A 19,285-nucleotide genomic window follows, 5' to 3' on the forward strand; every position below is an offset into this window, starting at 1 on the left:
GCCCCCGCGGCAGGCGCGCCTCACGTGAGGCCGTGCGTCGGCGAGGGGACGTGGCTCCAGCGGGGCGGGGCCCGTCTGATTGGCAGGTGTCGCTGCCTGTGGCCGGCGGGCTGGGAGCGGAAGGGGTGGGCGGATCCGGAAGCGGAACGGGTAAAGGCGGAAGTAAGGGCCGGGGCCTGCGAGACTCACCTGCGGTGGGGGGAGCGGCGCTCCAGGCGGTGAGTGGGGCCGGCGGGGTGGTTCATCCCACATCTCTGCGGTGGGGCCTGGCGCGGCTCGGTGCCGAGCCCTGCTCCGGGTGGGGCCTGGCCTGCGGACCCAGCTGCCTCCGGGGCCGTGTGCCGCAGAGCCGGCTCCCCGGGAGCCTGGCCGGCTGGGGCAGGCGGCCGCGGGGGCCCCGCGGTGGGAGCGGCTTGGGGGCGCCGCTGTACCGGGTGAGGCGAGGCTGCCGCGCCCCGGCTGCGCCGTGAGGTTGCGTGAGCCGGGCTCTGGAGCGAGCTGGTGCTGCCGTCAGCGGGACGGGGGACTCCGGCCTCCGTGGCTGCCCGAAATAACGCCCCCTCGCCGGGTCCTGGGCGAGCCGGACCCGCCGGGTGTCCTGGCGAGGCGGGGGAGCGGCGCTGCCGCCGTGCACCGGCGGTCCGGCCAGGCGGAGCGTGGCACTGACTTCACAGGGAGCCGTACCCGGGGAAGGGAGCCCGCGGCGAAGGTGACGGTCTCTAACTCGAGGGGAGCGCCGTGCCTGCCCGGTGAGGGCTCAGTCCTGCACCCCTCCGGGCTGCTGCTCCCCGTACGTCGGAAGGACTCGGTAGCAAGTGCCCGCTGTCGGTGCGCTGTGTCTGCCCGGCTGCTGTTTCCCAACTCCTTTGTCTCTCTTGTAGCGCCGACTGAAAGTTAAATGGAATTTGGGGAAGGTGTGGCACCTGTAAGGGCAGCGGTGGTGTAATGTTCTGTCGTAGCTAGTCAGCTGCTGAGGTGGGAATAGAAACTCTAGAAGTCTGAAAGCCCGGCCAGGTTCCTGAGTAGAGAACTGTCTAAATGAAGGATGTGACTTTATCTGCTGAAAATAGTTTCTAGTGGAATGGAGGCTATTCTGGATTGCTGCTGGTGACAAACGCAGCCCCTGTGCCTCCCCAAGGGGCGCTTGTGAAGTGAAATGTTGTGCTGCAGGCTCTTGAGTGAGGCTTAAAGTCTGCAAGGAAGTTTTGTAGCTTGTCTGGAAGGAAACCTAGCTGCGTTCAGATGCAAGGCCACCCTCGGATCTTCAGCACGGGGGGAGAGACCACTGCATGTAAGCTGAGACTGTAGTTGGTATGTGATCCTGCAGAGGCTAACAGTGCAGATGTAAGTGTGAGCGACAGGTTTGTTGTGCTAAATCCTGTGGAAGTTGCTCGACCCTTGTTTCTGGTAGTGCTCAAGGTGCTGCTAAAACTCCTGGGGCTGGATAGGAGGCTGTGAGGAGCAGTGACAGTTGTAGTTGCCCTCTGCTAACTAACCATGACTCTTGCAGTAAACTGGTCTGCCAGCGAGACTAAATAAAGTGGTGACCTGATCTCAGCTGACCTTTTAGCTTGTTGCTTTTGTACGTGGCTGTCAGAGTTCTGACCTTGACTGTTTCCAGGCATGTAAGGAAATCGGAGGGAAGAGAGTACACCAAGGTACTATTTTAAGTCTTAGGTGGAACGACTCGCATCTACTATTCTTAGGTTTTTGTGTGTGGTGGGTCAACGTATATTTGAGCTGCCCTGGTTATAGCGGAACTGATGTCATGCTTGGCACTAAGTTAGGACTCCTGAGCCTACACTGAAGGCAGGACTCTGGAGCTTGGTGGAGACCAAAAAAAGAAAGATGCTTCTGATTCATATTAGCTTGACACGCCATGCTGTCTGAGTGAACTTTCTTGGAATATCCTCTTAGATATTCGCTACTGCCTTGACTTGAAAAGTCTTTTCTATTTTTTCAGCTTAACTGGATAATAAGATGAAAGAACTGTGACTGGAAAGGGTGAGGAGTTCAGAATAGTGTGTGTAGGCAGATCCAAGACAATGTTGGCCTGAATGCGTTCTTGGAGTGAGGAGAGCAGGTAAAGCATGAGTCTATAGAGACCTCTAAGGTTAAGAAAAGCAATGCTTAGATTCAGTAACTGGGACTCGGTGCTCAAATAATCTCAGATTTAAGAATTCTTGAATCTCAACAGTATGTCTGAACACTCAACTACTCATAGCAAAAATCTACCTCTAGAGGCAATCTTTCCCTCTAAGATACACTGGCTAATTTAGATGACATTGGCTTTAAGATAGTGCCAGGCAGTGTAGGTCCCTCGAGGCTGTTTAAGTCTGTGCTGATACCCCTTCAGGTGAGGGAGCAACGCGGGCAAGATGAAGTGGGACTCCTGAAGAAGGGTTTAAATTATCAGAGAGCAGTAAGGGGAAGGCTAGTGTGATGTGTGGATATGAATATAGTAAAATAAAACACTTGTTTAGCTTTACTATGAAGCAAGTTGGGTTTAGGCCCGTTTGCTTTACTAGTGAAGCCAAGAGGGGGCTGGGCAGCGTCTGAAACAAAACATACTAGTAATGTATTCATGCTTTGTGTGCTTGGCCAAACTTAATTGTTGTGATGACAATTATCTCCCTCACAGCAAAGCTCTTCTGCATCTAAAGAGGGATCAGCTCTGGAATTGCTCTAGGTCCTGCTAGTCATTCTTCTACAAATCACCATAACTTCTGAAACTGCTGCATGTTTAGTGGATAGGTGGTCATGGCATTTCCCTGAAAAGGGAGGGGGAAAGAATGCCAAGTACTTCTAGATACAGGAAATGAAATGGGAACGCTTCTAATGAAGTGGGTGTAGCCCAAAGTATTTCGGTCAGCATACTTAAAAGAGGGTAGAATGTAGAAATGGTGGAGTCAGCGTTTTCTTCCCTTGGGGTATGAAGTTTGAAGTCCTCTTATGCAAGTTCTGTTACGTCATTAGAGTAACTCTACTAAAACACTCCAAATGCTAGCCAGAAACAATGAACCCTCCTGGAAGTGACAGTGTGGGGAAGAATAAAGCTTCATCTAAATCCTAAAAGGAATGCTTTCCTCCCCTGGAGCACAGGAATGAACTGCTGGAGTAGTTCTACATAAACAGATAAGAAAACACTGGTTTTCATGTTTGCTTTTGTTTGGTGGAACTCCAAATAAAGAGCTACTGGAGGCAAGAGATCTTTGTGCAGCCTGGAAAAGATATTATGAAGGTCACTGATTCTTTTGCAGCAAAGATGGCAGTTTTCTGCTTTGCATCGTTTAATGATCATACCTTCTTCATGAAGAGTAGGTGCAATCTAAAGGCACGTGTTGCTGGACTTCTGGTCAGAATTAAGCTGTGTCTTTTGAGGGCATGCTGAGCAGTGGAAAATGTCAAGAACAGGAGTTAAGAGCCTTGCTTGCAGAATTAAAAACTTGATGGTTTTGTTCAGTTTATAGTTAGTTGGACCAGACTGCACTCATGACTTACCCCTTCAGCCTAGCTGTGCCTCATCTTCTGTGAAATAGGGCTACGTTCTTGCAGTATCAAGGATAATTGAAAGTAGGTAAGACCCCCCAGGAAGGAGTTAGTGTGAGGACTGGGAATATGGATGCTCCCTCCAGCTAGTGAGACACTTAATGAAATGAAGGTGATACAAAACTCTTCCACAGAAGTCTTTTGCTGCAATTCATGCCTTGATAATACTTGGTAGAAAGCTGCTGCTTCTCATTCTGCTCTTTTTAAAGCAATCTTTGCAAATGTATTGTCTCCATAACGTGGTTAAAGTAGAGCTTGACTGAAGCAGTACTGAAAGCTTGCGTTCATGGGTCTTCATCACTCGGATCTGGTGTGAGTTCTTGCCATGATGTCAACACAAGTAGAGGTTTGGTGGCCCTTGTTAGAATGTGAGTTCTGGTGTTATCCCTGTTGCGTTCTTGATACACGAGGACCAGGCAGAAGCACTACACCTCAGCTTTGTCTCACTGTCTGTGTTCAGCTGTGGTGATCTAGTAGGATGCTAACTGCAGTTTTAAAAGCAATTAGTCATGCTGTTCTGCAGAATTAAAACTGCCACTGGATTAGGCATGGAACTTCCTTCTGCTGCCTGTGTGACCAATGTGGTAATAACTCTTGTTGCTGATACCTAGTCAGCTGTCTTTTGAGTATTAAAAAACCGTAGCCCCAAGGTAGCGTCAGTAAGTGTGGTGTCTTTTTACCTCATGAGGTGTTTTTAAGAATTCCTGGTAAAGAATAACCACTTAAACCTAGGAAGCCCTTTTGAGGGGAGTAGTATGGGGTTAAACTGGCTAGAAAAAAGCTTGAGGGAGCTTGATCACTTCCTCTGACCAAAGTTCTGCACTTCTCGACTCAGTCGTGCAGGCTGTGCTTTTTAGCTAGTCTTCCAGAGTCCGATCAGCTTTGCAGGATGCACGAGTGTTCCTGCCTTGATAGTTTCCTAATGGCCTTAGAGCTGACTTGCCCTAGCTCAGGCAGATGTCATCTAGCAAATGAGATTTAGTCTTGGGCTGTATACAGAAGCGTTCTGAGTTGATCTGAACTTCAGATGATCTTGTGCAAGTACAGCACTGCCTGTCTGGATCTCTGGCTTGGCTGCTTGGGCTCAGCAGAAACTTGGTCTTCATCACGACTCCTTGTCTTGCCTCAAAGGCTTTGTTAATCCAGCTTTAGAGGTGACCGAAGGGAGGTGGCTCCCCTCGCTGTGCTTGGCAGCTGTCCTTCCCAAGCCCAGGCTTCAGCCTGCATCGGGAAGGGATGGAAGAGCCTCTTCTGCTGGTGTGCCCAGCTGGGGGTAACTGTGTTGTACTGTCCCGCTAGCTCAGCTGCACGGAGCATCTGTGCTGGATTGAGTGGTAACTGCAGGGTAGTGGCCTTGAAATCTCAGATAGAATTGTTTTTGAAAAGCTGCTTTGAAAAACAGCCGGCTGCTGGGGCTGCTTCAGAGGCCGGGGCTCTGCAGATGTCAGGAAACAGATGTGTGTATTAAAAGCACGAAAAGGAGCTGGTATTAAAGATTCTACTATACTTGGTCAGGACTGCAGCTATCAACAAAAAGTAATTTAACTTTTTGCCAACGTAAATCCTATTTGCCTCTAAATTAAAATGACTGTGCCCAAGTCTTTGGGAGGCTAGGGCATGGGACCCTGTGGAGAGTTGTGACCAACTTGTGATAGTGTAACAACCATAGGAATACTTCTGGAACTGCTCGCTGGGCTGATTTAGGTCTGTGAATCTGCATTTTAAGGCTGTAGCGCAGCTCCTGACAACCGTGATGACTAGTTCCCTAATTTAGAGCTGTTACTGAAGCTCCAGATTATAGCTTTACTGATCAAGAGAGTAAGCGCTCTTTGTTTGTAAAGGGAAGTGCATGGTGTCTGTAGAAAGATGAAGTATTAAAACTGATCAGACCATGGGGCTGAGGGACTGAGGTCTGGACTTCAAGCCTGTCTCTTGGCTCAGCTCATTTAATCTGTAAGAGCTGGGTCTGCTCCTCCTTCCTCTGCAGCATGGACCCTGCTGCAAGTAAGGCTTTTAAAGTTTGCTCTTGTTAATCATATTAATATGTTGGAAAATCAGGCTGATGCTCCGTGCTATGCTGTTCTGGGCTGGTGGAGCCTGTGGGTTGTTCAGGTGGGTCCTGCACTTGCTGCTGGGCAGGCTTGTGGAAGTTGCTTGTGAATCTGGGTCCTAAAGGTGACTTGCCAGTTCTGGGTGGGAGCAAGGTAGCACAAAGTTCCTGCTGGCGCTGGCCAGCTGCCCATTCAGCCTTAGGTGAAGCAGAACCACTCGGTAACTTCAGACTTTCTTTGCCAAGGAATTCATGTAATGCTGTCAGCTATTTAACAAGATAAATACTTGGGCTTTTGTCTTGAGTATTTTGATTCTAAGCCAACAAATCCCCAGAGAAATGGCTTCTTGCATAGCTGAGAGCAGAAGCAGCCCTCTTGGGTAACTAGATTCTTCAGGATTGGGTTTCTAAATGTCACCAGCTGTGAGTAGTTCTTGCTGCTGGGTGGACATGGGGCAAAAATATCAGATGCTGTAACTTCTGACACCTAGCAGCTTCCCTGTGGTAGGGAATCTTGTGAAGCGATTGTCTCATCTGGGGGTTAACATGGGCATCTGGTAGTAATTGCCACTCAAAGTCTTGAATTTGGTATTCATGGAAGTGTACAAGCCCCTACAACAAGTCCTGGCAAGCAGGTGAGGTGTTGAGGGGCATAAACTGCAAAAATGATAGACCTAGAGTTCCTGGTTGCAGGGACAGGTGTTGAAACTTGTCTTTGATCTCCAGAGACTGTTCCAAGTGTTTTCAATTAAAAATATGGGTATTTTTTTCTGTGTGATGCAGAGCTCCTGCATATGCCTCAGTAAGCAGGAGGCAGATAGGGCAAGCAAACAAACCAGCATGTCCCTTTTTATGGATCTTGTGGCATTATAAGCTGCTGTGTTTCACTAGTTACAAGAAGCTAGTAGGAAAATTAGTACTAGTTAATCTTGATTAGATGAATACCCTATCATACCCTTCCTTCTCATGGCCTTGACTACTTGAATGAGTATGGCAAGCTGCAACTTTTGCTTTTCTGCACAAGATCGCTGTAGCTTGGTCGGTCTGTGTTTACAGGGAGCAGGAGGGGTGCCTACCCCATCCACTCTGGAAGAGGGGGGAATGAAAGCCTCCCTGAGCATCAGAAACTGCTTCATACAGCATGAAGCACTCCCTGTTTCTCAACCCGATATTCACTGGTTGGTGTGGGCTGATCTAGCGCAGATCCAGGCTGTATAATTTAGTTGGCTGTTATTTCTGTGTTCAGAGTGGAGTTCTGTTTGACAGGGATCCTCAAAGATGCTGGCATTGGCAAACGGTGCCGAAGTAATCATCCCTCGAAGGAGACTTCTCACTGTCTACAGCTTTGGTAGCCACCTGCTTCAGTTATTTGGTCTTGCTGTGAACATGTGCTGAGTTGCGAAGCTGGTTGTCCTGATCTCATGTATGTTCTTAGCCCGCGACCCTCAGCGATGAGTTAGTCATCTGAACTTCCACCAAAGTATCCCAAAGATCTGGCAGCTTCTCAGGTGGACATGAAGTCATGCAATCCTGCAGCCAGACTTCAAACCATCTTTAGATTATGATCAGGTTGTCCATAATTAAGTGGCCAAAGGCTCTAGCTGCTTGAGTGCTTGCTCTGATCAGTAGCTCTTGGTGAGAAGTTGGATATAGGGATGTGCTTGCCTAGGTAGTTTGAGTTCACATAGCACAACCAGATGGCAAAATGAAAGAGATCTGTGAAATATAGGTCATGCTAAGACTTGAGGATGTCAACAGGCTTGTTTCCTTGTTTTGCTCTGGGAATCACCCCTATCATATTTCAGGAGGTCATAACTCAGAGGCGTGATTCACGTGGCGTTTAATGTGCAGAATGTTAGCCTGAACCGGTGGCAGAGCTTGCGTACTGCTGATAGACTGCCCTGGTAAATGAATGCAAGGTTAAACAAGCAAAAGTTGTTCCCTTCCAAACTCTGGCTGGAGGAGAAACTGTAAAAGGTGGAAACATTTTCAGGTGGGTAGAGATACAGAGCTGCTGATGGGCCTCTCAAATGTGGTGGTAACCAAGCAGCTCCTGGCCAGAGCTGCAAAATGCTGCTTCCTCACTGTCCAGAAAAACAAGTTGCTAATTTGCTTCCTATCAGGCTTTCTCATCCTGTCAAAACAGTGTGTGTCCTTTTTCAGAAGAGAAGGTGGGAGTCCTGACTAGCCTTTGCAAGGACCCAGCTCTGAACTGACTTAACCCAGGACTGGCCAGGCCACTCAGAGCAGTGGCTTTTTCACAACTACTCCTCGTGGGTTCTTTCCTGCCTACAGTGAATGGTGCTGGCTTAACAGGAGCTTTCTGACTTGCCTCCTGGACAAAACAATTTGAGGTTGACTGTCTCTGTAGGTCAGAGTATGCTCAAGACCTTTTGTGTTTCAAAAGCTGAAGAGGTTCTCCAGCTGATAAGCTAATGAGCCACTGCTCTGGATGAGCCCTTGGACTGGAATGTCTGTAGGTTTCCTATCAAACTAGGGAATTGAGTTTAAATGTGAGACCTACTTAAAGTAGCCTCACAGCAGTCACAACTGGACAGGTTTTGCTCTGGAAAGCAGGTATTCAATACACTTTTGGTAAGCCTGTGTACTCAGGCAAGCCTGAGCCTTGTTCACAGGACACTCCCGATCAGATTTCAACTTGCTTTAAGTTTCTTATTCTCAGGAATCTGATTTTTGCTGGGTAAATGCTGGATCTACTCGGAGCATACCCGGAGTCTCCTTGGGAATGCATGCAGAAGAAGGAGAAATTGGCTTTCAGGGGATTTTTTGCAGTTGTCTCTGTTAACGAGAAGCTTGAGTTATGAGAGCTGAAGGAAAAGTGGCGATACAGAGCAGATGCAATCAGTTGTAGCATTTCTCCTTGACAGGGAGTGGGACTTGTGATGGGTACAGCAAATATGCCTAAATCTGTGTAACCGCACGCTTTGAAAGGACTCCTGTTGTCTGCTGCAGGCGGTTGAGCTAACTGGTTAAGAAGGCACTGAGACTTCACTTGTGGTTAACTATGGGTGTAAACCAGCTTGTCTTGCTGTTCTTGCAATGGTTTTGTGCTTCTGCACAACTCTAGAGATTTGGTGCTGGGGAGATGGGGTGGCAGGTCTGATTGTGGGTGATGCTCCCTGTTTGTGCTGCTCAGCATAGCTGGATTTGAATGGTCGTGAAGAACGTGGCCAGTAGCCTGGACCTGGAATGGTTGGGGATAAGGGCACTGAGGCAGCCGGGCAGGGTGTGGGAAGTGTCAGGTATTGCCTCTGCGTTTGGATCAAGCTGTTGAGACTGTTGGGGGTCAGTACCCCTTTGCAGCAGGGATGGGGGGGAGTTGCTTTTAGCTTCTGAACAGGCAGCTGGTGCCCAGAGAGCGGCTGCTACCAAATAACTTCGCTCCCTGTGACAGGCTGCTGGGTGGCAATTCAGAGGTGCCCCTTGGGACTGCTCTAAGATGCAGTATTTAGTGGGTTGGTGTGAGTGCTTCTAAACTAACTGCATCTAGAAACTCCCTTTGTCTGAATGCCTTACGACCTGAAGGGCTGACACAACTACACCCCGTAACTGCTTACGTGTGGCACTCATCTCTGTATTGCATTGATGTCTGAAGTTGCTGCCTTATGAACTCAGAGGTGGAAGGAGCTAAAGGTCAATCTCTGTTGCCTCCATGCACTGCAGTAATTGTTGTTCATAGACAAAGCTCTAAAACACCAACTGGTGTGCTGAGTATTCTTTACTTGCCTCACCCTAGCAAGGTGTGTGCAATGTCCACACATAGTGGAAGTGCTGGAGGGCCCACTGGTGGGGAGGAAACCTTGTGTTACCAATATCCTTTCTCCAAGGAGGCTCAGAAGACTTAAGGTCCTGCTGAAGGAGCTGCTGACTGACAGAATCTGCCCAATAGTGCTGTGGTGCATGCAGCTGATAACTTTCCACCGTAGGAAGAAGTCACCACCTGCCTGTGCTGATGGTGGTTGGAGATCAAACCCACCCTCTGGAACTGGTACGGCTGGTCCATGAGCATGTCACTAACTCTGACTTCTTCTTCCTCCAGTTGCAGCCTGCCTCCAGGTGGATCCCAGTGCAGAACCTGCAGCATCCTTAACTCTTGGCACTCCTGCACTTAGGCCACAATGGCAGGTCGAGGTGGAGCTGCTCGACCGAATGGACCAGCTGCTGGAAACAAAATCTGCCAGTTTAAACTTGTTCTTCTGGGAGAGTCGGCAGTGGGGAAGTCCAGCCTCGTCCTGCGCTTCGTGAAGGGGCAGTTCCATGAGTACCAGGAGAGCACGATTGGAGGTGAGTCCCAACTCCAGATGCCTACGGCTAGAAGGTGCTGGCCTCCCTGATGCAGTCCAGGGTGTCAGAAGTAATAATGGCTGTTTCAGTCTGGTCTGGGGTTTTTGCTATAAATAGTCAAGCAGCTAATGCTTCAACTCTTGGTTTACAAGTTGTTTGTTAGTGTGAAGATCAGCACAGCAGAGAGTAATGCTATGGCAACTGTGCGCTCTGCCTCTAAGGCGTCTTTGCTTCCAGCGCTTGAATTCCTGCTTCTAATTAGAACAGAGGCCTTCAGCTTAGTTCATAGCCCTTAATTATCTTTTCAGACCATGACCTGGGATTTTGGGGCTGTTTCCAGCCTGATACTATTAACTACTTCCACAGCTCTTTCAGGTCTGGTAGTTCTTTAGCTTGAAATAGTTACCACAGTGTCACCAGTCAAAGGTCAGTCGGCACCTGGGTCTCTGGGCAGTAATACTAGGTGTGTACTGAGAAAAAGCTTGATTTGTCCCTATAGTAACCCATGCAAGGAGTAAGTATAGCTGTAAATATAGCTTATGGGCAAGCAAGGCATAATGCTGTGCTGCAGAGGGCTATGTGGGCACTCTGCTGTTCTGCTTCAGTCTGTGTCCAGGGCTGCTTGCCTTTATTCTAGTTGTAATGCATGATATTATACTTGCTGGAACAAGAAAATAACCAGTTACTAAATTGGGGGGTGCAGTGTAACTGGGCTGACTTCAGTGCTTTGGTACTGTGGTGCTTTCCAAAGTTAATCCCAGCGATGCTGCAGCTGTACTGTATGTCTGTGGGAGGGACCGGCAGTGCTGCTGCTCTGGTGGCTGACTGCTGCCTGGGCTCAGGGCCACCTTCCCGTCGGCTCTGTGGTGGCTCTTGGGTTCCTGGGTGCAAGGGGCTTGATGATGCAGCAGAGCTGCGACTTCCACAGCAAAGGGCACTGCACTGGCCTCTGTCTGGGGCTTCTACTCGCTCCCGTGCAAAAGCAGAGCTGCTCCAAGCTCCTGGCTCTTGCTTGCAGGGGCTCTCCAGCTGGAGGTAAGGCAAATGTGCACCTTCTTTTTCAGCTGCCTTCCTAACACAGACAGTCTGTCTGGATGACACAACGGTGAAGTTTGAAATATGGGACACAGCAGGACAAGAGCGGTACCACAGCCTGGCACCGATGTATTACCGAGGTGCCCAGGCAGCCATTGTTGTCTACGACATCACTAACACAGTGAGTACTTCGTAGGGCTGTGTTGTGGTTTAACCCCGGCCGGCAACCCAGCCCCACGTGGCTGCTCTCTCACTGCCCCTCACCCAGAAGGTTGGGGGGGAGGATCAGAATGTAAAACTCTGGGGTTGAGATAAGAGCAATTTAACAGGTAAAGCAAAAGCTGCGCACGCAAGCAAAGCAAAGCAAGGAATTCATTCACTGCTTCCCATGGGCAGCAGGTGCTCGGCCACCCCCAGGGCAGCAGGGCTCTGTCACACGTAACGGTTAATTGGGAAATGCCATAGTGCCAGATGTCCCCCCCCTTCCTCCTTCTTCCCCCAGTTTATATACCCAGCATGATGCCATATGGTATGGAATATCCCTTTGGCTACCTTGGGTCACCTGTCCTGGCTGTGTCCCCTCCCAGTTCCCTCCAGCCCTCTCGCTGGCAGGGCCCAGGGAGCCAAAAAGTCCTTGATTTAGTATAAACATCACCCAGCAACAACTAAAAACATCAGTGCGGTTATCAGCATTGTTCTCACATCACGGCCAAAACCCCACACTGCACTGGCTACTGAGAAGAAAGTTGAGTCCATCCCAGCTGAAACCAGGGCAGGCTGTCAGTGTTTACTGGGGAGGTGTCTGTGCTTGCAGTCGATGCTTCTGGGATCCCTGGGAGAGTGTCTGGGTTCAGAGTCCCTGCAGATGCCTGCCTGCAGGTCCAGAGTTCCTTAAAAACTGCTAATGGCCTCTTCCTCGGTTCTGACCGAGGCTGTCTAAGCTGATAAAGGATCCTGCTACAAAGTGCTGTAAAGGCAGAACACTTCTTACAGGAAAGACTTGTTCTAATCATATCTTCACTGTGGATTAGAAAAGGCTGCCCTTCCTGACTGCTGCCTCCTGTTTGCTTCCAGGACACATTTGTACGAGCCAAGAACTGGGTGAAAGAGTTGCAGAGGCAGGCTAGCCCCAATATTGTAATTGCACTAGCAGGAAACAAGGCAGACCTTGCTACCAAGAGAGCTGTGGACTTCCAGGTGAGTGGGAATCTGGATCAGTTGTTACCTGAGCAGTCAGGAAAGCAGGTTTTTTGCTTAAGTGGGGGAGGTAGTGGCTATGTGCAAAATGCTTTGAGGGAGAGTGGAAGTCAAGATTTATGCTGCTGAGCACCCCAGCATGCCACTTAATGTGAATTGTAGCCTGCCTTTCCCGTGCGCTCCTTTCACAGCACATGTAGCTCTGGTTGGTAACGGTTATGACAGATGTGGAGAATAAAGGCCTGCAGAGCACAGGCTTTTGTCTTCAGTCTCTTCTGGGGCTGTCTTCAGCAGGGTATGAAATGGTGTCGTTTAGATAAAAGACACGTGGAGGATCATTCCCCATCATTCTCTACTCTTCACAGCTCTTACTTTGTCTAAGGCAAGCTTTCAAGGAGAAGCTCTTATCTCAGACCTCGGCACAGGATTGCTTGTGGTGCATCTACAGGCTGTATTACTCTCCCAGCTATCCAAAGTACAAGGTGGTGTGCTGCTTGGGACGTGCTGTGTCTGCGTTTGGCTGAAGTGGCTCACAAACAGCCTGTGCTGCTGTACCCCAGTTCGGCTGCTGGGACAACCAGCCATGCAGCATTATCAGGGGTGTGTGTCTCCCAGCTGTCCTGGCCAGATGGGGTCAGGGATTGGGGTGGGAATGATTTTCTTGAGGTGGGACAGAGTTTTTCTGCAGTGTTTACTTTGCCAACAAGTGAAGTGCGTGAAGCCTGCTTGGGCCTCCTCCTGGCAGGATGCCTTTACCACTCTAATGTGATTGTTTGTAGGATGCACAAACATATGCAGATGACAACAGCTTGCTGTTCATGGAGACATCCGCAAAGACAGCGATGAATGTGAATGAAATCTTCATGGCAATAGGTAACAGCTTGTGTGCAGAAGGATGGCTGGAGCAGCTCTGACACCAGCAGTGCAGCTCACTGGAATCCATGGTTGCTCCCATGTCAGCCAGGGTCTGGAGGCTCTTACTGGAGCAGATGACCAGTTTGCTGCACTGGGGTGTACGGTCGCTCCCTGAGTGTTTGGAGCTTTTGCCTTGCAAAGCCTGGTCCCTCTCTCCCCTTACCTGGGGTTGTGAGTAAGGAAGGAGCGGGGTTGATGACAGCCAGAAGTAGGAGAGGGTTGGTTTGCTGGACTCGTGCTGCTAGCAGTGTCCAATCCCAAAATCCTTAAGAGGTGAGAGGGCTTGGGCCAGAGCAGGGCTGAGCCCAGCTGTGCTCTGCAGTGGGAAGGAGGCTGGCCTCTGCAGGGGAGCTGACTAATGTCTTGTTTCTTTCTAGCCAAGAAACTGCCAAAAAATGAACCCCAGAACGTTCCTGGTGGCCCAGGTAGGAATCGGGTGGTTGACCTTCAGGAGAGCAGTCAGCCTAGCAGGAGCCAGTGCTGCAGCAATTGAGCAGCCGTTCCCACCTGACGAGCCCTCGAATGACGTGACTGGAATCCACGCTAACAATCGCACTTACCGTAGAGCGGCTGCTGCCGGTGGCTGCTGTGATTTCTCCATCCCTTTCTGATCATAGGCTGGAGGAAGTTCTTCCACCTGCACCTTTCTGTACAAATACTAATTCAATTCTAAGTCTTAAGTCACTTTTTTAATATATGAACTTCTGCTCTTCCCTCTTCCTGGTGGTGGTGGATGCATGACCTGGTGTCTGCCCAGCCAGCTCATCCCTTCCTGTGGGTGAGGGCCAGCAGCACCCAGGTCCCACAGTACTGTAGTTCACTATTGGAAACAAAGGGATATTGAGACTAGACAACCTTGTTTAAAATTACCCGTGTGTAAAAGCTAAGGCTAATACCAGTACGATACGCCTAGAACAACCACTAAACTGTAGCATTATAGTGACAAACTCTGGCTTTTCAGCCACTTATTGACCAAATCGATTATGAGTATTCTGGGGTGGGGCAGAGGGAAGCAAAACCGGTTTCTTCTGTATTTTGTATTGTATGTTTCTTCATGTAACCAATCAGTATCTTGTCAATATAGTACATACAACTAGCTGCCTGTTGTCTTTATTTGTGTTGGACTCTAGCATGCCAACTCTTCTTTTTTTTTTTTCTATCTCTGGTTCTGTTGTAATGCACTAATCCTGTTGCAACTTTTGCAAAAATCTTGTATAGAAAATTGTCCTTTTTTTGATGGTTGTGATGCCACTAATGTTGTTAACCCTACTCTAGTGTGAATACACATGGTTTACTGATGTACAGAGGTGGGGTGGGGGAAACCTCGGATAACTTGTCAGTGGAAACAATATGTATTGCAAAAGCCTGTAATTCCACGAAGTGTGAAGGGAGGTATTAAAATGGCTTCTGTTGCCAGACTCTAACTGATGTTGGCTGCTGCCTAGTGCCTAATGCAATGTCTTATGCATACTGGTATTTAAGAGGAACTGTCAACTTAGTCTTCATCACAGACTTCAGTTTTGTGTGATTAAAAAAAAAAAATTTTTATAAACCTATCATAATCAACAATGTTCATGTTTCTTAATCAGCTCAAACCAGAAGGGGAGCGGGCCAAAATGTAACAGCGGTGCCGGAGGTAGAGATGTGCTAGGCTGCTTGTGGTGTGTACAACACCCAGCTCTTTTGCAGGGAGATGTGACCTTCCTTCCCGGGGCAGGGAGGTGCCTGGAACTGCTTGCCCTTGGCCCTCTGCCCGAGTCCTGCAGCTCCAGCTCCTCAAGGGGCAGGAACTCCTTACAGCGATGCTGCAGGTGGCTTGGTAAGCTTGTGGTGTGCTGTGTAGCTGCATGTGAGGAAGCTTGAGGCAAATAGGGGAATTACTTGTTGCTGAATATTCTAGGGGAGCCATCTACGGTGCAGGTTGGGAAGAGCTGGGGGACCAGTATGCAGAGGAGCTCGGCTGGACAGGCTTGGGAATACTCTGCTCAAGTATTAATGAATAAAATGCCTCTGTCCCTGGAGGGTGATGATGTTGAAAGATGCTTCTCTCCTGTCACTGCTGCATGGACTAATTAGATCCTTACACCCATGGGTGAGACCTGGAGTCAGTGTGGAATGCGGAGCCACCCCCTTGCAGCTCTACCACGTGTGCTGCTGGGCCGGCACCAGATGTGCTTGGGAGAGCTTGAAGGTTGTGATGTGCTGGTTCTTGAGCCTGCTGCCTCTCCTCAGCTGCGTGGCTGCTGCTGGAGCTCTGTGGGGGGGCACAGCTACAGCCCGCTGTGCGATTGTCCCTGGGCTGGGCTTGCCCGTGGCTTGCAGGGTTGGGGCTCTGAAAGCTCTGCTGAGTAGCTGCAAATAAAGTTGTCTGTGTGAACAGCCTTGGCTCATGCGGGCTTCATCCTCTATCTGGGGTCTTGGTGCCTTTTGCTCATGCTGGATTTTCTTAAAATCCTGGAAGCAGGAAGGGGCTTGAGTGGTTTGGTGACTGAGTTCCTGACATCTGGCTGGAGCATGGGCTGTGGTGGCCTCAGGTGGGATCAGCTCACCTGGTGTGCAGCGGGTGCTGCTTGTCTCTGTTGCCTGCAAGGAGCTTGTGTGCAAGAGGAGCTTGGGACCTCTGTGGGGCGTCCCAGGTCTCATTGCTTCTGGTGTGGTTTGGACTGGTGCTGCTGGTTTCTGCAGGCAGCAAGGAACAGACCTGTTGGAGAAGCGCTTCCCTAATCCCAAATCTGAACAATCTTGTGAACACAACGCAAGATGCTGTTGCCATCTGCTGGCTTCTTTTCCTTGGTTCTTGGTTGATGGCTTCATTTCTGGCTCCTTCCAGGACTGGCTCTCCGTCGCTGTGAAGGAGCCTGTGATGTCCTAAGTGGTGTCTCATGCTGCTGAGCTCGGGGGGCTCGTGGCTGGGGACCTGTGGCTAGCTGCAGAGGTGTGCAGCAGGGCTTTGTGGAGCAGATGCCACCTTGCTGTGGGGAAGGGCTGTCCGAGCTCCCAGCAGCTTTAGCACAAACAGGCGTGCCTGCCTGCATACCTGCTGCCTGCCCGGACCTGAGCGCGGGTGGTTACACGATGCCTGGGAATGGGCTTCCACCCTCTGTGCTGCTGGGATCTCACAGGGGGCTCCAGCAGCCCCTTTTCAGGGTGGGTGGGGGGGAAGTGGGGCACCCTACACCCAGCCAAGCTGTCTTCCCATTCAGCAGCACTGGCCACCGAGTGAGGGGCTGTGGAGCTGGTGCAGATGCTGTCAGCATGAGGAGGGAGCTGCCTCTGCTCCCTGCAGGTGAGTGGGGCTGCCTCTCCCCACTTGGCAGATTCCTGCATCCCCCCCCCCCCAAAGCAGCAGTGCTCACAGTTCCCTTCCCTCCCTCTGGGTCCGTGGTGGGCCCCATTCTGTGCTGCCCTGAGGCAGCAGGGGAGGTTCTTCCCTCTCTGTGCATCCAGATCCTCTGGCATCAAGAGCTGAGACCAGGGCCCAGCCTTCCCATCAGTCAACACCAAGAGAGCACAAGCAGGTTCTATGCAAAAGTATTTTTATTGAATACAAAAACATTCCAGTTTAGTGAAAAAAATGACATCATCGCTGATGGAGCTTGTTTGGGCTAAAACCCGAGACTTGCTGCTGTCTGTACTGGTCCCGCCGTGGGCCGTTGGTTCCCTTCCCATTACACCCGGGCTTTGTTGGCGGCTCCATCCTCGGAGGCTGGTCCAGGCTGCGGGGCTGCGGGGCTGACCTGGATGGGCACGTTCCTCTCCGGGGCGGCCGGCAGGGCCAGCTTGGGGGCCTCGATGCGGAGCTGCCCCTCCTTGGACAGGGAGCAGGTCAGCGCCTCGGCGTCCACCTCCTCGGGCACGTCCCACTCCCGCTTCAGCACCTCGTACTTGTAGGAGAAGGAGCCCTTCTCATCGACGTTCTGCGTCTCCTTCTGCCCCACCAGCACCACCTTCCTGCCCACCACCTTCACCGACAGCTGCTCGGGAGCGAAGTTCTTGACGTCTTGGCAGACGGAGAAGCCCTCGCCGGAGCCCTGGGTCAGGGTCGTGCTGGTGCTCGGGGCTCGCTCCATGACAGCGGCTCCTTGGCTGCTCAGGAGCTGCTCGAAGCTGCTCATGAACTCCCGAGCTTTCTCCATCTCCTGCTGCAGCTCAGTGAAGATGGTCTCTGCGTGCGGCCAGAGGGTCCTCACTGTGCCCAGGCGGCTGGCCAGGGAGCTGGAGGCAAATGGTGCGAGGTGCATGCGGCAAAGCATCTCTGCTGCTGTTGCTGTTGCTGCTGCTGCTGCTGCTGCTGCTGCTGTCCCGTCTCCAGTGAGCTGGGAACACTCTGCCTCGGCACTGCCGCCTGTGGCTTTTATTCCCCTTCCCGGGAGGAGTGGCCTCATCCTGTACAGCACGTCATCCTCTGGCGAAGAGTTCAGCTCTTTCCAGCCCGTTCCAGCTCATTCTTCTTACTCATCCATGAGGAGAGGCACCTCTTACGTCGTGCCCGGCATACCTTCGCCCTTAGTCTTGCAGCTCTGCTCTCCTGGCTTATAATTAGCAGCATCACCTCAGGCTCCGAACGGGATGCCTGAGACACCCCTGCCAAAAATCTGTGGCCTTTCTGCTTCCCAGGCAGGCAGCGGGGCTGGGCTCCTCCCTGCCTTCCCCTGCCTTGCCTGTGGCCTGTTCCCTCCCTACCTGTAGGCAGGAGACCCCCTCTGCCCCCTGCCCCCTTTTCAGGCCCCTCAGCTGCTGGAGGGACACCAGAACCCAGCCCGTGGTCCCCTCCCCAGGCAGGGTGCACAGGCGAGGTGCTGACGGGCCAGGATGGGATAGCGGCCAGCCTCAGCGATGTGGGGGGGGGTGGGGGGGGGTGGGGGGGCTGGAAAGTGCGAGAGGCATCTGGCAGCGGGTGACGTATGAACACATTGTTTATAAGGTGGCACCATCCTTACACTGCTGGCACAGCATGACCTGCAGCCTGCCGAGCCCCCGGGCGCGGGGGCCAGGGAGGGCTTTGCTGACCCCCGGCTGGGGGTCCCGCAGGCGTTGCTACATCACGGTGGCTCTGCAGAAACATGAGCTCCCAGCGGTGACCGCAGCTCCCTATTTGCGGCATGTGACGCGTCCCCAGAAGCAGGCGCTGCTATTTTGGCTGGTGGATGATCAGTCTCTCAAAAATAGGCGATGGCTCCAGGAGGGTGCGTGGGGAGAGAGCGTTCTGGAAGGGGCACACCCCTGGGCAAGGGAGGATAAAACCTGCCGCTCCCCAGCCCCGGCTCAGCACCGCTCCAGTCCCTGCACAGAGCAGAGCCGCAGCGCACACCGGGAGCACACACCAGCAGAGATGCTTTGCCGCCTGCACTTCATGCCGCCCACGTCCAGCTCGCTGTTCCCATGGCTGGGACCCATCCGCACTCTCTGGCCACATCCAGGCACCCTCTTCGCTGAGCTGGAGCGGGAGCTGCGGCTGGAGATGGAGAGGGCTCGGGAGTTCATGAGCAGCTTCGAGCAGTTCCTGAGCAGTGGGAGCAGCCCCAGCCGACTCAGCATCGCTGCGGAGCGAGCCCCGAGCACCAGCGCAGCCCTGACCCAGGGCTCCAGTGAGGGCTTCTCCGTCTGCCAGGACGTGAAGGACTTTACGCCCGAGCAGCTGTCGGTGAAGGTGGTGGGCAGGAAGGTGGTGCTGGTGGGGCAGAAGGAGTCGCAGAGCACGGATGAGAAGGGCTCCTTCTCCTACAAGTACGAGGTGCTGAAGCGGGAGTGGGACGTGCCCGAGGAGGTGGACGCCGAGGCGCTGACCTGCTCCCTGTCCAAGGAGGGGCAGCTCCGCATCGAGGCCCCCAAGCTGGCCCTGCCGGCCGCCCCGGAGAGGAACGTGCCCATCCAGATGGGGCCAGCAGTGGCCCAGCCGACAGCCAGCACCGACGACGGAGCCGAGCGGGCCAAGGCGTGATGGGGAGCGGCACGGGGCCGGGCTGAGCCCGGCTGCCAGGGCAGCTGCTGGCCGCAGAGCGGGGCTGCGCGCTGGCCCGGTGAGGGGAGTTTCTGCACAAAATATGTAGCTTTTTTGATATGTAATAAATATTCCTGACTTTTATTTGCACGGTTTCTGTGTTTGCTGGTCTCGCCTGGCCCCCTGTGCTTGCCATGCTGCTGGCTGTGCCCCTGCAGGACGATGGCAGCCCGGGGAGCCGGGCTGTGCTGGCAGGGGGCAGGTCCCTGGCAGCTCCCCCAGCCCAGCCGTGG

The 19,285-nt window shown here is 52.0% G+C and overlaps 3 protein-coding genes across 3 annotated transcripts; 2 read left to right on the forward strand and 1 right to left on the reverse strand.

The window, feature by feature from the left end:
* The first annotated feature begins 76 nt into the window (after positions 1-76).
* RAB5C (RAB5C, member RAS oncogene family) lies at positions 77-14,613 on the forward strand. Its single transcript, XM_037411210.1, has 6 exons — positions 77-218; positions 9,660-9,904; positions 10,969-11,120; positions 12,014-12,136; positions 12,916-13,009; positions 13,429-14,613. Exons 2-6 carry the CDS (start codon positions 9,739-9,741, stop codon positions 13,542-13,544), a joined length of 651 nt encoding a protein of 216 aa, XP_037267107.1. The 5' UTR covers positions 77-218; positions 9,660-9,738; the 3' UTR covers positions 13,545-14,613.
* Positions 14,614-16,570: 1,957 nt separating this feature from the next.
* Positions 16,571-17,657, reverse strand: LOC119158850 (heat shock protein beta-11-like). The gene has a single exon (XM_037411243.1). It carries the CDS (start codon positions 17,434-17,436, stop codon positions 16,720-16,722), a length of 717 nt encoding a protein of 238 aa, XP_037267140.1. The 5' UTR covers positions 17,437-17,657; the 3' UTR covers positions 16,571-16,719.
* A 352-nt stretch (positions 17,658-18,009) lies between these two features.
* On the forward strand, positions 18,010-19,129 carry LOC119158849 (heat shock protein 30C-like). The gene has a single exon (XM_037411242.1). It carries the CDS (start codon positions 18,384-18,386, stop codon positions 18,990-18,992), a length of 609 nt encoding a protein of 202 aa, XP_037267139.1. The 5' UTR covers positions 18,010-18,383; the 3' UTR covers positions 18,993-19,129.
* Positions 19,130-19,285: the final 156 nt, after the last annotated feature.

The sequence above is a fragment of the Falco rusticolus genome, chromosome 18 (genome assembly GCF_015220075.1).
Source record: "Falco rusticolus isolate bFalRus1 chromosome 18, bFalRus1.pri, whole genome shotgun sequence".
Classification (NCBI taxonomy): domain Eukaryota; kingdom Metazoa; phylum Chordata; class Aves; order Falconiformes; family Falconidae; genus Falco; species Falco rusticolus.

Bases quoted from the DNA above. Each gene is read 5' to 3' on its own strand.
- RAB5C (XM_037411210.1), top strand. From the start codon at position 9,739: ATGGCAGGTCGAGGTGGAGCTGCTCGACCGAATGGACCAGCTGCTGGA. The intron at 12,137-12,915 runs GTGAGTGGGAAT...GATTGTTTGTAG, and splicing joins AGAGAGCTGTGGACTTCCAG to GATGCACAAACATATGCAGA. The intron at 13,010-13,428 runs GTAACAGCTTGT...GTTTCTTTCTAG, and splicing joins TGAAATCTTCATGGCAATAG to CCAAGAAACTGCCAAAAAAT.
- LOC119158849 (XM_037411242.1), top strand. From the start codon at position 18,384: ATGCTTTGCCGCCTGCACTTCATGCCGCCCACGTCCAGCTCGCTGTTC.
- LOC119158850 (XM_037411243.1), bottom strand. From the start codon at position 17,436: ATGAGGCCACTCCTCCCGGGAAGGGGAATAAAAGCCACAGGCGGCAGT.